The 16,365-nt window shown below is 36.2% G+C and overlaps 1 protein-coding gene and 1 long non-coding RNA gene across 2 annotated transcripts; both read left to right on the plus strand.

The window, feature by feature from the left end:
- Positions 1–4,850: 4,850 nt before the first annotated feature.
- LOC149682697 (uncharacterized) lies at positions 4,851–5,588 on the plus strand. The gene has a single exon (XM_089834359.1). The coding sequence runs from the start codon at positions 4,851–4,853 to the stop codon at positions 5,586–5,588; it is 738 nt and encodes a 245-aa protein (XP_089690485.1).
- A 277-nt stretch (positions 5,589–5,865) lies between these two features.
- LOC149682698 (uncharacterized) lies at positions 5,866–7,169 on the plus strand. Its single transcript, XR_016365514.1, has 3 exons — positions 5,866–6,405; positions 6,465–6,608; positions 6,696–7,169. It is a non-coding gene; the product is annotated as an uncharacterized LOC149682698 (long non-coding RNA).
- The last annotated feature ends 9,196 nt before the right edge of the window (positions 7,170–16,365 follow it).

The following is a 16,365-nucleotide window of genomic DNA, read 5'->3' on the forward strand; positions in this document are numbered from 1 at the left end:
CTCGAGAACATGAAAAAAGAAAGTCTTGGATTCGAGCGATATTTGGGAAAACCTAAAATGATGATATAATTACTTATGAACAAGAAATAAACGAAAAGCAGAGAAAAATATGTAGCAGACATTTCCAAGAAGATGATTTTAGTAAATCTTGCTCGAAGGTTAGAAGACTTTTACCACACGCAATTCCAAAATTCATTACAAATGAAAATGTCGATAAGGATGAGTTGACAGTGCAGAGCCTACGTAGGCCTCGTAGAGAGCCATTATCTCCTATTCAAAATATTTCTCTTCAAAATGCACGAAGCAAATTAGTCAAAAGCCTAGAAAATGAAAGAAATGTTAAATTTGGAGGTTTAAAAAGGTTGAATTTAAGTAATGCTTTAGAAGCTCAAATGTGCAATACAAATAGACTCTCAAACCAGCCAAAACAAACACCACCTGCTAAAATGTCATCTCTTGAAGTAGTTGAAAGGGAAACGTGTAATATCTTATCTCGACAAAATTTTCCTCGAGTTAGACTAAATTTTGATGCTGTTGAAAAACAAAGCCAGCCACAAACTCCACTTATTGACAGTCCTAATGAATGTTTTATGGATCCTGATAATGATTGCAATTTAATGAGTGCTACAATTAGCTAGCTCGAAGATGAAACTCAATATTCTAGTCATTTGCAACATGTACAGCTAGAGACAGTCAATAGACCTTTTCACCGGTAGAGCGGGGGTGAAAAGGGGGGGAAAATTTCGAGAGGTGAGCATGCGTAGAAAGAATGTTTGGGGGCAGTGCAGTACTTTTAACCATTCCTTTTGCCTTATTTGCTACGCATTCGAGTTTATTTTTATAAAACAGTGTTGTATTACTTGTTGTAAAAGTATTAATTGAACTTCCGAGGTGAAATTTTATCAAATTCAATTGATAGACGTAAAATTAGGGCATTTAATGAAATTCTACTCACTAAATTGGGCGCCAGGGCTTACGGGCATTTATACACAGCCCTTTCGGCACGGCATCGGCGGACATCGCCGTCTATTCGCCGATGAAGCGATGATCCCGTACCGTCGCCAAGGCTTAGTGAGTTATAGCGGCCTACTAATATCAATGCACCGTTTCCATTAGAACTTAAACACTTTATTTCTTAACATGATTTTAATTGTACTATCTCGGTTTTAAATACTAGGCATTTTATTTTCATATTAAATTTCAAAAGGTCTCCCATACGTCCATCGTAGTTTAGTTTACACGTTTAACTCCATAGAAGCGCTATAACTCATGCCCCCAAACATTGAAACTTCTCATGCGCGGCCCTTAATGTGAATAGGTCTATAATGCCACGAAAGATGCAAGTACTCAAGCCAGCCCAGTTATAAGAAAAGTAACATTTAACACAGCGTGTAAAGTGTCAGCTAGAAAAATTGGGAAACAGAACTATAAACTGAGGCAACAAGCTGCTCGATTGCGAGAAAAGGCTCAAAACCTTGAGTCAAAGGTCAAGAGTTTGAATAAAGAAATTAAAACCAAAGAAATTTGTCAGTTAAAGAAGATTATGGCTGCTTGTTTGTCTAATGATACTCGCGCAAATTTTTTAATGGAGCAGATCTTAGCGTTGGAAAAAATAAAATTTCGTATGAAGAATCAACATTGAGGATTTGTTGTTTGATATTCAAGAAATCGGCAAATGCGTATCGTTTTATGCAAGAATTGGATGTACTTCGTCTACCTCACCAGGGTACTTTGAAAAGGTATATTGGCCATGTGACTGGTGAAGAAGGGGTGACATCGCTAGTCAAGGAGAGACTTTTGGCAGAAGCAGCAAAAATGAAAAATTAACATGAAAAATTGGGATCATTAATAACCGATGAAATGAAGATAAAATCCAAGCTAGTGTATGATAAAACGTTAGACAGATTTTTCGGTGAAACTACGCTTTCAACGCCTGAGGGGAATGGGGAAAAGCTAGCAACTCATCTGTTGTGCTTCGTTTTCCAAGGAATTACAACAAAATTCAAGCTGCCAGTGGGATACTTTTTTACGGCTAACCTTGATGCAAACCAGCTGTACAATATCATGCTGCATGTCATAAAAGCAGTTGAAGAGTGTGGATTTAAAGTTTTGCGATTGGTGGCAGACAATGCTAAAACGAACACCGCAGCCTTCAAGAAATTTGCTGGAGACCAGCTATGTCATGAGATTTCCCATCCATTTGATCCAGAGAGACCACTTTTCTTGGCATTTGATCAAAGCCACGAAATTAAAAACTTCCGCAACCAATTTCTTTCAAGGCAATTTGTGTACATGGGTAGAATCATCGACTCAAAATTTGCCAAAAAGCTTTATCAAGTTCAAAAAGGGTGCTTGGTCAAACCAGTAAGGAAAATAACCCGAAAAATTGTTTTCCCATCTAATTTCGAGAAAATGAATGTGCTAAGGGCCAGGGCCGGATTAACCATATAGCAGAAGTAGCAAATGCTACGGGCCCCGCGCTTCTGGGGGCCCCGCGGAGCCGAAAATGTTTGACTTCAAAATTTTTAGTCTGCTCTGACGGGTGTCGGCAAAAAATAGAAATAATGGGAAAAAGATCATAGCGAGTTAAAAAAAAAATTGAGAGTGGATCCTGTAAGGGTTATATCGTGTAACAGTGCATTTCTGGTGTGTGTCAATGCTCCTTTAGTTTTCTTCCCAAGTTCCCATTTTGAAGATTATTGCCTAAAAGCGCCTGTTGTATGATTCAGATTTCACCCCTACTGGCCAACTCAAGTTCTACCATTCTTTTATAGTTTTAAAGCCTAGTTTTTCTATTTTGTTTCCCTGACCTTTACTCATTGTATCCCCTATGATTTATGCCTCAATAAAAATAAGACAAATTTAACTTTTGGTTTTGTTTTACAAGCGAGAGTTTACTTTTGGATGCGGATCCAAGCAATCGCATACTACTTTTCTCATTTTTATTTTAAAAGTACTTTGAATATATCAGTCATCTTAATTTCTCAAATTTGGCATTCACTAAATTTCACTGAAAAGGAGGTGAAATGAGTCAAATTGTGTATATATAATTTGCATATTGTGATCGATATAGTCAATATGAGCAGCAGATCCAAAGATACGGGTCGACATTACGCTTCCGGAAGTGCAAAGCGTAAAGCACAGCATGAAAAGGAAAAAAGAACCAAGATGTTATTTCAAAAACACGCAAGCTGTCTGAATTTTTTCATGTCGTGGGTGAGGGTTCTGAATCCAAAGAAATCGTAGCAGAAAATATTGAAAATTCCGAAGTCGCGTCTCACAGTGCTGTAGACGAATCATCATTGACAATATTACCATCAAGATCAGCAACTCTTCACGGTTTCGCCACATTATCTACAAGTCTAACTGAAGTCGAAAATGTAGAAAGCCCTCCAAATATAGCTATTTCATCTCCAATCCTAAATGAAGAAGAAAGCACAGCACGTACTTCCAATGCAGCATCTTCTACGAGTAAAAATCAAAACGAAAGTAAAATGTACTCCAGTGATATTGGTGAATGGCCGAGCAACTTCAAGCGAGATTATTGGATTGCAAAAGGAAGTAGCGAAGTGCAACATATGGACAGTGATTTCATGTCTTCAAAAAAAAAATATACCATAAAGAAAATAGTCCACGATTTTGTCGAAGGTCGTTTTTCACATATACACATAAACTAACAAACAAAACTCACGTGAGGGATTGGTTGTGTTATTCTGAAACGAAAGGAAAACTTTTCTGTTTTGTTTGCAAAAGTTGCTGATTCTGGCTGTGCGACACGGTATACGAAAGAAGGATTTGACGACTGGAAAAACGCAAATAATTTGTTGAAAAGACATGAAGAAAGCGCCTCTCATAGACAAGCGATAATTTCGCTGCTAGTTTCCAAAACCAAAGATGCGCGTGTTGATTCTTAACTTGTAAGCCAAATTGAGACCGAACAAAAATATTGGCAGACACGTTTGGAGAGAATTACTTCTGTTATCCAATTTTTAGCAGAACGAGGTCTTGCATTTCGGGGTAGTGACGAAATAATTGGTTCGCCTCATAATGGAAACTATTTAGGTTCGTTGGAATTAATAGCCAAATTTCAGGTTTTTTGGCTCAGCATATAAACATGCATGCAAATAAAGGAAGAGGACATACATCATACTTATCAAAAACAACATGCGCGGAATTTATCGATCTAATTGCATCAAGTTTACTGGATCATATCAATTGAGAAATTAAGAAATGTAAATGCTATTCAGTATCACTGGACTCTACTCCAGACGTTTCGCATGTGGACCAACTCACTCTAATAGTGCGCTATGTCTTACCATCTGGACCAGTGGAAAGGTTTGTGAAGTTCTCGGATATGGAAGGTCATACTGCCGAGCAGCTCGCCCAAAGTTTACTTGACTTTCTGAAGGAAAATGGCATTGATATAAAAGACTGTCGTGGCCAAAGCTATGACAATGCCAGCAACATGAGTGGGAAATACCGCGGCCTACAAGCACGCATTAAGGAGATAAACAAGTACGCTGAATACATCCCCTGCTTTGCGCATTCACTGAATTTGGTTGCTAACCGTGCTGTTGAATGTTGTACAGAAGCATCCATCTTCTTCGATTTTGTTGAAAATCTTTATACATTCTTTTCCGCTTCTACCTATCGATGGGGTCTTCTTAAAAAAGCACTGCAAGATACAGGCTCAAACCTCCCGATTTTGAAGAGACCATCGGACACTAGGTGGTCAGCCCGAGCTGATGCGACAAAGGCACTTTTATGCGGTTTTACCACTATCAAACATGTCAAATAACTCAGATCAAAAAGTAGAGTGTCGTAATCAGGCCTACGGACTAGTTTCGAAGATGAGCAAGTTGGAATCGGGAATAATGACCATTTTATGGAATGGAATTCTAGAACGCTTGCAAGCATCAAGCGCTTCATTACAGTCACCTGATCAAGATCTTAACACGGGATATGCCCTTTATGAATCGCTACACGGGTACATTCAAACTATGCGGTCTACATTTTCAGGAATTGAGGCGAAAGCGAAAATCTTATCTGACTGTGAGAATTATCAGCAACAAACTGGAAGACGACGCAAGCGAAATACTAAGTACGACGATTTCTGCGGCTCTGCTACGCCCGATGCAGTTGTAGAAAATCTAACACAAAAGCAAAAATTTGAAAGTCAGGTGTTTATTGTCATAATTGATAATGTACTGTCTGCCTTAGCTAAACGCATGGAAGCGTACCATAGAGTAACTGCTGTATTTGGAATACTTCGGCAGTTAAAATATCTTACTGCAGAGGAGATATTAATAAATTCACCCAAGATTGTAGCTGCCTATCCAGATGATTGGGAAGACAGCTTAGGTGAAGAACTTGTGCAGTTCACAGAGCTCCTAAAAACTGATGTGGCAGCTAATATTAACACGAAAAAGCATGAAGCTCTTGAGCTGCAGTATTATAAACTAATAGCGGATAACTCATTGGAATCGTGTTTTCCAAATGTTGAAATATTATTACGAATTTACCTCTCACTAATGATAACCAACTGTAGTGGCGAACGATTTTCAGCATTAAAACGCATAAAAAAATGACTTAAGGAACACGATGGGACAAGAGCGTCTAAATAACCTCGCCATTTTGAACATTGAATGTGATTTACTTAAAAAAATTGATTTGTCTCATATCATCTCAAAATTCGCAAATATTAAATCCAGAAAAGTTTGTTTGTAAAAGATATGTTTCTGGTAAACTGCTTTATTTACTATCCTAAAAAAACTAGGGCCCCTTGGTAACATTTGCTACGGGCCCCGCACTGGCTTAATCCGGCACTGCTAAGGGCTATCACTATTTTCTCGCAGCCTGTAACAGCTGCGTTAAAAACTCTTCTTAAACATATGGTGGACACAGAAGATAAAGAAGATTTAGAATATACTATATATTTCATAGAAATGGTCAGAAAATGGTGGGAAATGCACGACATCTGCAACAAAACTCACGGATATCACTCCATGAATAGTTACAAATTGCCTTTCACTGATTTAAACGATGAATGACTGAATTGGCTAGTCGAAGATTTCCTTCCTTTCTTGGAGGTCATCCAGAAAAATGCTACTGTTAAAAACGAGAAACTGACTGATGAGACGTTTGAGGCAGTAAAAACTACAACTAATTCGACTGTAGGCTTGATTCGTTATCTGCTGCAAAGTGGATATCATTATGTTCTCACCCGTAATTTATCTAGTGATGCTATTGAGGAATCCTTAGCGAATTTGAGAGGGTCTTGTGGGTACAATGACACATTGGACGTAAGATCTTGTGTTTTAAGCCTTGAACACGCATTAAAAATTGGGATTCTTAAAGCTACAGCTGATTCTAACTGCAACAGGGGTGCTAACACCGAAGCTCTAGGTAAATAAAACGGATACTTTTTGTGGTATAGAAAATGAATACATTTAAAATTATTTCAGAAATCTCAGAAACGTCTCAACGAGATATACAAAAAGTTATATGAAATAATCAAACAATTACTGACACTCCTCAACAATTTAAGCCAAAATTGACTCCAGTGCTTCATAATTTGCTGAATCAACTAGGAAATGTCTCTCAAACAGGTAATTATGGGCTAAATAAATTGTCTAAAGGTGTCTGTGGAGTGCTAATGCCTGACTAAAATGCCAATTATTTTTGCCGATTTACAGATAACTGCCATATAACGGTTAAAAATCTCAGTGTGGCGCAAATAGGAGGTTATATTTTAAAAGTTGCTGAAGAAAATACCGAATGTTTCGACTGCTTGGATAAGTTAATTCACGTCTCTTCAAATTCGCCTTTGTATACACTTATAAAAGAACAGGACAATGGGGGGCTTAAATACCCGTCTAGATTTTTAATATGTTTGCTTAGTTTGGTAGTTGACTTCATACAGAAATCTTTACATCTTTTCCCTCGAAAAAATGTACTCAAATTGTACACAGAAGTATTACTACCTTATTTCAAGAAACCGCTACACTGTTCATGCAACTCTTCTCTTCCCGAAATTTTGCTCAAAAAATTTACTAAGCCACTTTTGACTAACCATGCCATTCAGACAACTGATGCAAATGAAAAGCCCAAAATATTAAATAAGAAACCATTATCTGGGAAAGTTTTAAAAGTGTAAGTGGTATGTAGACTAAAGGAGAAGAGTGTGATATTTTTCATTGGGATCATAATACCGTTTTGTTGAAAAAAAAGTATATTGTATTGTTCCTAAAGAAGTTCCTGTTTGTGAAAAAACAAATAAAAGATGATAATTGTGGTCAATAATATGATTTTATAATTTTTGTAATGATATATGTTAATTTATAGGGTAAAAAATGTTTCTTATCATCATTTAGTCGTAATTCCTCTTAATTTTAAAAATTATGCTAGCAAAAAGTCTAGGCCTGTGCGAGTACTCGATAGGACTCGATAAGCAACTTTTGAAAGGCTCGACAAGTTTTCGAGCCTCGGAAAAAAGCTCGATAAAAGGTCGAGACCCAGGCTTAAGGCTATCGATGTTCAGTCAGTGGTCTGTGAGATACTAGATTAGGTTAAACGTCAAGAATCAGTGGCGTAACTACAGGGGTGCAGAGCCCGCAACTGCGGGCGGGCCCAAGGCTTTTGGGGGCCCTTTCCAAATTTTGCTTATAGACTGATTGTCCCATATTTTTTAAAGTGTCCTATAATTCTCCAAATAAATAAAGTCCTATATTTTTGAGATTTCAAAGTAATTTTTTATAATCCCAGCTGTAAGACGTTTGAAACGCAGAATTAGTGATATCTCATTTGGTCATATCAAAAAATCGCGTCGCTCGCTTCGCTCGCTCAGGAATTTTTTATTTTCAATTCACACATAATTGAATTTCTGAGATGTTTTTAGGTATTTATATGATATGATAACAATTACTTTACATTCTGAGCTGCACTCCAAATAACAACATAATTTTGCATCAGACCTTGCATTTAAATATATAATCCCACTGATTAAACTGAATTATTGCACATATGTTTAATTGTAAAGAATAGTTTTGAAAATCTGTTTTCTCTGAAAACTTCTCTTCCTACCCGACCTTTTAAACAACTTGATTTGGTCATTTGGTCTCTTTTTTACTTACAGTTTGTCACTTTTTCAAGTAAATCTAAATGTATGTCTGTGTGAGTCATTCAGCATTTGTTTAGATCTAGGTGCGAGGTATACGTTCAATTGAAGAATCTTTCGTTCTCAATAAAATAAAATTATCTACACTCTAAATGGTCCAATATAATGCTATAATTTTGCGAAGAGAATCCTATTTTTAGCCACATCGTATATACGATGGCCTATTAGTTTGACATGGTGTGTAGAAGAAGAAGATGATGATGTTTCGTTTGTTATTTTTAAATAGTACTTCGTAAAACTACTTCTAGGAGGCGCTGGCTCCATAATTTATTTTGAACGATTTTTAAATGCCAGCCTGATACTATACGGCTTCCTCTACAGTCGCTTGTTGAAAGAGGGTTGCAGAGATAGTAGGAGAGAGAACGAATGTATGTAGGAGCTGTGCTTAGTGACTCGTGAGTTACAAGAGAGAGAGGAATGAGAGTGATTTAGAAGAGGTCCAAGCGGCCGAGAATTCTAGCAGCGCGCTTTGGCAACTTTTTTGTTTCTTCTTAGCTACAAGATATCGATAGTACTAATAGTTTTACCCGAAGAGTAGCGGTAGTAGTAGTATTAGTAATTAAATCAGTAACGGGCGTTGGCGATATGTGATTCACTTTGTCAAGCGGCCATTGAAAAATTATTCCCCTGACCGGTATATTAGGGGATATTTCACTAGAAGTATATTTATTGTAGTAGAGTACGTAAACGATGTGGCTAAATTATGGGCTAGACCATCTTGTTTGTCTTAAAAATGCTCCAAAGTAGTTAAAGGAATAGCGACGTGGTTTAAAAATTATCTCAAATCTAAAGAAAACCTTAATTTTTTGAGAGTTTCAACTCTTCTGATTTCAAAAAATAAGCTTGATAAATATCTAAATATGAGGGAAAACACAGAAAAAACACTTCGATAACTTGAAATTTTGGGGGGCAAAAGCACATTTGCGGAGAAGATTTTTGGCGGGTTTTTCTCCTTGATACGTCACTCACGGCATCTCGCGGGAAAGCCAAGCGCGAGCGCCCGAGTCTACTAATGCCATGCGAATCTGAATAGAATAGGCTTAACGCGGCACTGAGACACTAACAGGCGTCACGTGAGCGACATCTAGAGTGAAAACTGCTCATTTTAACTAGGCCTTTTGCTTTGATTGCAATTTTATAAATTGCTACGAAATCAAATAAAGAAGTAAATATAATACAATAAACTAGGATTTTCAACGTTTTTTTTTCGCAATTTAAGTTTGTGGAAGACAAAAATTATGTCACTAACACTGTAAGGCCCTGCATTGCAGTTTAGCGGAGTGAGCCATGTATGTGCCAGGAATTTTAGTCGAGAGCTGCAACAAGACGCATTGTTATAAATTATGAAAGGGAAAAGTTGTAACGTTCGTGATGCTTTCATACTTTTTGAAAGTTCGACACTCAAGAAGGGAGTCTGCCCATTCAACCGAATACCATTGGAACGAATCCCATTCGTCCGAAAATTTCTAGCCAGTATTTTAAAATCTAGCCCAGTGGCGGTTTTCTATAAAAGCAGGGAATTTTTTCCCATTCAATCGAATCCCATTGGAACGAATTCCCTTCAACCGAAATTATATTAGTTTTATAAATCATTTAACAATGTTACGCCTTTTCCAAAATATTGATGTTTAGCTTCATTGACTTCTCAAATAATATGCCTTTTCCAAAACATTACTGTTATGCTAGGTTAGGTTAAGTTGGGTTAGGTTAGGTTAAGTTGGTTTAAGTTGGGTTAGGTTAGGTTAAGTTGGGTTAGGTTAGCTTAGGTTGGGTTAGGTTGGGTTGGGTTAGGTTAGGTTAGGTTAGGTTGGGTTGGGTTGGGTTGAGTTAGGTTAGGTTGGATAACCGATTTTCCAAAATACTTTTATTTTCATTGAGGTCTTTGCATAATAAAAGTGGGCCTTTTCCAACAAATTATTTTTAAAAAAATTCTGGAGCAATTAACGCTGCATTTATTAAGTTCCTTGAACAATAAATATATGCCTTTTCCAAAATATTGATTGTTTTACGAGTCATTTCAGCTTGGCTTTGATATTTTTCCAAAATATTGATGTTTAGCTTCATTGACTTCTCAAATAATATGCCTTTTCCAAAACATTACTGTTATGTTAGGTTAGGTTAGGTTAGGTTAAGTTGGGTTAGGTTGGGTTAGGTTAGGTTGGGTTGGGTTGGGTTGGGTTAGGTTAGGTTAGGTTTGATAACAGATTTTCCATAATATTTTTATTTTTATTGAGGTCTTTGCATAATAAAAGTGGGCCTTTTCCAACAAATTATTTTTAAAAAGATTCTGGAGCAATTAACGCTGCATTTATTAAGTTCCTTGAACAATAAACATATGCCTTTTCAAAAATATTGATTGTTTTACGAGTCATTTCAGCTTGGCTTTGATTCGGCTCGGTTACAATAGAGGCATCCTTTTAAACTTGGGATTTGACCATCACAGTATAATTATTTATATAGGAAAGTGTATTGATAGACGCAAGCTTAAGGACAAGGGTATTTTCTTTAAACCAAAAGAGGTATTTTTTAATTCAGTTTTAAAATACGGCGTTAAAAATATATCTTTTAATAGCAATGAAAATTTTAAGATAATAAACCCGCACATTTTGGCTATATTCGGTCCAACGGGATTCGGTTCAATGGGACATTCGGTCTAATGGGATTCGGCCCAATGGGCCAGGAGCCTCAAGAAGGGGCCCTAATTGTCGAACTGCGGGCGGGCCCAACAAACGTCGTTACGCCACTGTCAAGAATTACCATCTAACACAATCTACTGAATGTTGAGACGCTGCAGTGACGCGCGAAATAGGAAATTATTCTGGTTGGTGCCTTGTTTCTAAGCCCACATTTGATTGGCGTAAGTTTTACTTCCACTTTTGGGCGAAGAAAAAAATGAAAAATCATTATTGAAGTTTTACTTTTACTTTATGTATAGAAAAATACGCTTGGTTTGTATTATCAATGCGATTGTCAGTGCACGCAAGTAATTTTGATTAGTGATAATAGGATTCAAGTTTAATTATAGTCAAACAAAAGTTTATCTGTTATATTTACGAATGAATAGGGTTTTTTCTTTACTAAGGCCAGTAATTGAAAGTCGTTAAGGCTCGCCATTGAAATTTTAGGCTCGATAAAAGCTCGAAACCAGATTTTGAACATTCAGCTTAAAGCTCGAAGCTCGATAAGAAACTCGAGGCTCGGCTCGAAGCTCGATAACCGAAAAAAGCAAGGCTCGAGGCTCGGCTCGAAACCAAAAAATCAAGGCTCGCACAGCCCTAGCAAAAACCTATATTTTAGGTATCATTCATTTTGGCGCCAAAATATCTTTGGCGCGAACTTTAAATTCATTCAAATATTTATACAACAGAAAGCGCCATCTATCTCCTGGGAGAGGCGACCGATTAAAGGTCCGGTCCCCTACTCCCGAGGCACCATGCATGGGCCTTTATAAATTGAGTCGGCATTGATCTGAAGTGTGAAGCCTTTGTTGACCAATCTCGTTAACACAGCCCTAAGGCGCTTGTCATGCTCATCAGGGGTAGTTCTCCATATAAAGATGTCATCTTGACTGTTGAAAAACACTTCTAGGTCTTCTATGCAAGAATTGATCCGGTTTTGTTAATGCCCAGACGCTGAACTGAGTCCAAAAGGCAACCGATTGAAGTGGTATCGACCAAATGGGGTAATAATTCTGACACCATGTTATATTTTTATGTCAACAAAATATATTTACGTTAATGAGGAAAATTATCAGGTTTTATTGAGAAGGCTACCGCTATAACAATGACTTTAACATTTACATGTCTAGCTCGCAGCCTCGCACTGGAGACTAGAGACTACTCTGTACATATAGTTCTGTACAACAATGATATTTGAATATAAAGCAGGCTGTGGCGCTAGGCGCGATATTTAAACAAGAAAAGACTATATTACACAAAACATTATCGGTTTTCAACCCAAATATCGTACGCTCCGAGCGCCTCCAAAATAGCCGTAAAACCTATGCAAGTGTTCTGATTCACCTTGTATTTATACTAAATTCTGTACAAGGATCCTGAAGGAAATAGACAAATAACGTCTCCAAACGTTTCTCACATCCTGCCTTTGGACTTAGGTGTATTATTCCTATGGAAAAAATTTGAATAATTCCATCCTATTTCACCTTTTTCTACCTCTAGGGAGCATTTTGTGCCCAGATTAATTAGTTAGATTTCCCGCTAAATTATCGTACAATTATCGTACTCCGAAGCCGAATTATCGAATTTAGCAAACTATATCGTACAGCGTCATAATTATCGTACGCTTCGAAAAATCTCTCAAAATTATCGCATTGTAGTACGATAGCAAAAGTGCATGAGAGGAAAAGTATGAAAATGGCCAAAGGTCGCGAGTCATCAGAGTTTCGCGGTAGTTGGTCGTTTTATTGGCGTAGCTATACTGGGCCTGTTCACTCCCTTAAAATAGGTCTTGTGTTAATTCACGGTTACCTTCGTCTGATATTGTGTATGCTAGAACTTCGGAAGGAGCTACCATTACGTAGGGCCTAAATTCAGGCACCTAGATTAAAGTTTACGCAGGTGTGATAAGTGATAATAGGATAATAGGATAATATAATTAAAACAATACCCGAGTCAAAATATTCAATAATTTGTTGAGAAGTCCTATTTATTTCAATACCTCGCATAAAAGCTGTCTCGTTTTCTCGCTTTCCCGCCCAATAAGTAGTGGTAGCTACCGCCCTCTTACCGCTAAATTGATAAATTTACTAATGGCGCGAAATTTGAGTCTTTTTTGGGTCAATGATGTATTTTAAAGTTAATATTATCCGAACGTAGATTCCTTACACCACTTTTACTTTTTATTTTATAGTAAAATAGCTTAAAAAGGATTCTAATTAACCTTGAAACATTGCAATTTTTACTTGGTTTTTTCCAACTCTATTTATAAAATCGAATTCCGAATCGAAACCACAGATATTAATATCAATTTTCTAGCGAAAAACGTGATCTATCTAACGATTAAAGGTTTTTTATCGTGGGATTATTGTAACTCTTGCTAAAGCTTATCCCCCGATGGTATTGTATTAAGCAACACCTAAAATTAGCTGGGTTTTCACCTTTAAAAGTTAATAGATAGTTTTCACACATGGAGGCTTCATACCATTTACACCAGGAGGCCGGGTTATCTGGCGGACAAAAACCCGTCTGCTTTTGACCTCGAGAGAGCCCCGCTTCCTGTTGTAAATGGTATGAATCCTCCATGTGTGAAAACTATCTATACAGCCCTTTGAATTTAAATAATTAGAAATGAGAAATGTTATTAAATGAATGAATCTATACGGTTGCAGTTGTGTCGAAATGAGAGCAATTAAATATGTGTCTTTGATATTTAGCTCTAATAATTTCAGAAACTTAATAAAAAGTAGTGTTATGTATTTAACCAGAATTTATTTTATTGAAATTTATTAATAATTATTTAATTAAAAAAATTGTAATACTATTTTATGTTTTAAATTTTACAAATAAAATTCAAAACAGTAAACATGGGGCAAAGGTTATATTGTATTATAATTAGCCAGTGCGATTGATTTTAGCTATATCGCAATTAGAGCTCGACATTTTCTATCCATTATCCACAAATTAGTAATTAATTTGAATGAAAATAGGTGGATATCTTTTATTAATGGGAAATAATGCACACACTTTACATTTAAATTTTAGAAGTTAATTTATTATTTACTTTTTGTATATAATATTCAGCATTAATTTGACTAAGACAATTAACTAATTACCTACGAGGAATTAACTAGTATATATGTTTAAAATTATAATTTAATCGTTTCAAAACTAATATGGTTTTGAACCGGTTTTAAGAATTTAGTTATTAAAATTTGTGATTATCGATTGGTCAATATTGAAAATTAACCAATGGTGGAACTAATGTTTTTTAAACTCAATGAAACTGAAATATCAATGAATCATCTACTGAAAGAGGTATCAACCTATTATTTTTTTTCAAAAGAAGGTAAATAAGGATTAGATGGCTTGCTGCTTCAAGCAAGATTTTTAACCATGAATAGAATATTTTGTTAATTTTAGTAAAATTTAGATATTCGGTAATCGAGTTGATATGAATAAAGCCGTTTTTGCTCATGTCTATTTTAAACTTTAATCACAGATTTCGCTTACCATTTCACAAGCATAATAAACACTACTGAAGGGCGCAAATCTATCTGTGATTGGTAATGGTGACCAATATAGCAATTTGCCCAATTAATCAGTTTGAACTTCATTTGCACATTTCTATTCGTTAATTTGAAATGTTGCGAGAAATTTCAATGGAATATAAGTAGATATCTCTTTCAGAAGATAATTTTTGATGTTGATATTAAAGATTCATTGAGTTAAAAAAACTGGTATTGGTATTTCAAGTAAGCTTTGATATCAACATCGTTTAATTTACGATATGGGCTTATGATGGTAGTCTGTTTATAAGATTAAATCGTTACTTTAAGTGTCACTAGACAGTGTCTACCTCCAAAATCGAGGGTTAGTAACTTTATAACCATCTCCAAGTCACAGGATATCCGAGGGTCAATTTCTTATATCATAGCTATAGCTATAGCTCAGTCACCTTTGGCAAGGCCTAATACCATTTTGCATAACTGGCGCTGTCAAATTCCTTTTAAAGCATAGATCATATAGTATCCATCCTTGATTTTCATTCCGCAACACACATTGGATTCGTAAACCTCGACACGCACCACGATTAGAAGCATTAAAAGGCAAAAACAACACACTGACCCCATACATTTTTAGTAAATAACATGTCTCAAGGTTACTATAGAAAAATGCACTATGTCTCACTAGTCACTACAGCTGTTTTCGGCGCTGAAACGACCAAGGCTTAGCGCAATTTCACGGGTTTCACCGCCTTAAAAAAAGTGGCAAGTTTAGGAATAGATTGTGGGACAATAAAAAGGTGGAAAATTATGAAATTAGGCTTATATTAAAGCTTGAAACCTACTTTATATTATATTTAAAATCCATCCATCAGCAAATCCTCAAAAATATGAAAATGGCAACGATAAAGGACCCACTCTCAAATTTTTTCCCCTTAAAAAAATGGCGGCCGCCACAAACGGGGTAATTTGTCACGGCGGCAATATTAAAGCAGTTTTATCTCACTACCGATAGGCCATTTCAACCAAAAGGCATTAAGAAAAAACAATCGGATTAATATGACGCAACTAAACCCAAAAAAAGGCCAATTTTCGTCGCGCTGATATTTTCTAGTAAATCAGTCTATCCATGCTTAAATAACGCAGATTGGGGTAATTTTGAAAATTTAAAATTAAACATACTTAAACTTAAAATTAATCAATGAAAGCTGGAAAGCACAAATACTAGATATGAGGCTTTCGTTTAAAACCGTTTTCAAATCAAACAAACGTATAGTTATATCATGACGGCTACAACAAGATGGTTATCTGTAAAATATTTTCCCATGTTATTTCTATGGGAAAATTTCGAGGTTTTCGTCAAAATCTATGATTATTTTTATGGAAATGAAAACCACCCTTAGCAACTTTATTTTTTATAAAATAAACTATTAAATGGATCTCTTTGAAATTTTAACCACATATTTAGGGCCCGAATTGTAGTTCTGTGGAATGTTTTCAAAGCAGTTAATACGATACAAAAAAAGTTATAACCAATCAAAAAACCATCCTTATACATTAAAGTCGGTATGAAGTCTTATCTAAGAGAGCTATCGCTCTCCTAGAATTAGCTTCTTGGTTTCAAGAGATGATGTCTCAAGAAGGTTAATGTTGAAGTCACCAACAATGACGCTGGGAATATCTTCATCATAATATTCCGCCACGCATTTCCCAATACCATATATTATGTCGCGAATGTTGCAAGCTGGGGAAGAGTAAACTGCTAGTACAGAAAGGCGTAAATCATTTAACGATCCATCCAGCCACAAGCATTCAATATGAGAGGTTGTTGTTGGTTCGGAAGTGTACATACGAATTCTGGTGTGAGTTACAGTTTCTTTGATATAAGCTGATACTCCATATGGTTTTCGTCGAGACTGACGAGGAAGGCATATACCATTTAGCTCCGAAAATCCAGGAATTTTAAAATTGTCAGTTTCTTTGGCCCAGGTTTCCACAAGAAATATCA

Source organism: Phalangium opilio, unplaced genomic scaffold (assembly GCF_054372755.1).
Source record: "Phalangium opilio isolate 3A_F unplaced genomic scaffold, DU_Popi_V2 ptg000038l_1, whole genome shotgun sequence".
Classification (NCBI taxonomy): Eukaryota; Metazoa; Arthropoda; class Arachnida; order Opiliones; family Phalangiidae; genus Phalangium; species Phalangium opilio.

Bases quoted from the DNA above. Each gene is read 5' to 3' on its own strand.
- LOC149682697 (XM_089834359.1), top strand. From the start codon at position 4,851: ATGAGCAAGTTGGAATCGGGAATAATGACCATTTTATGGAATGGAATT.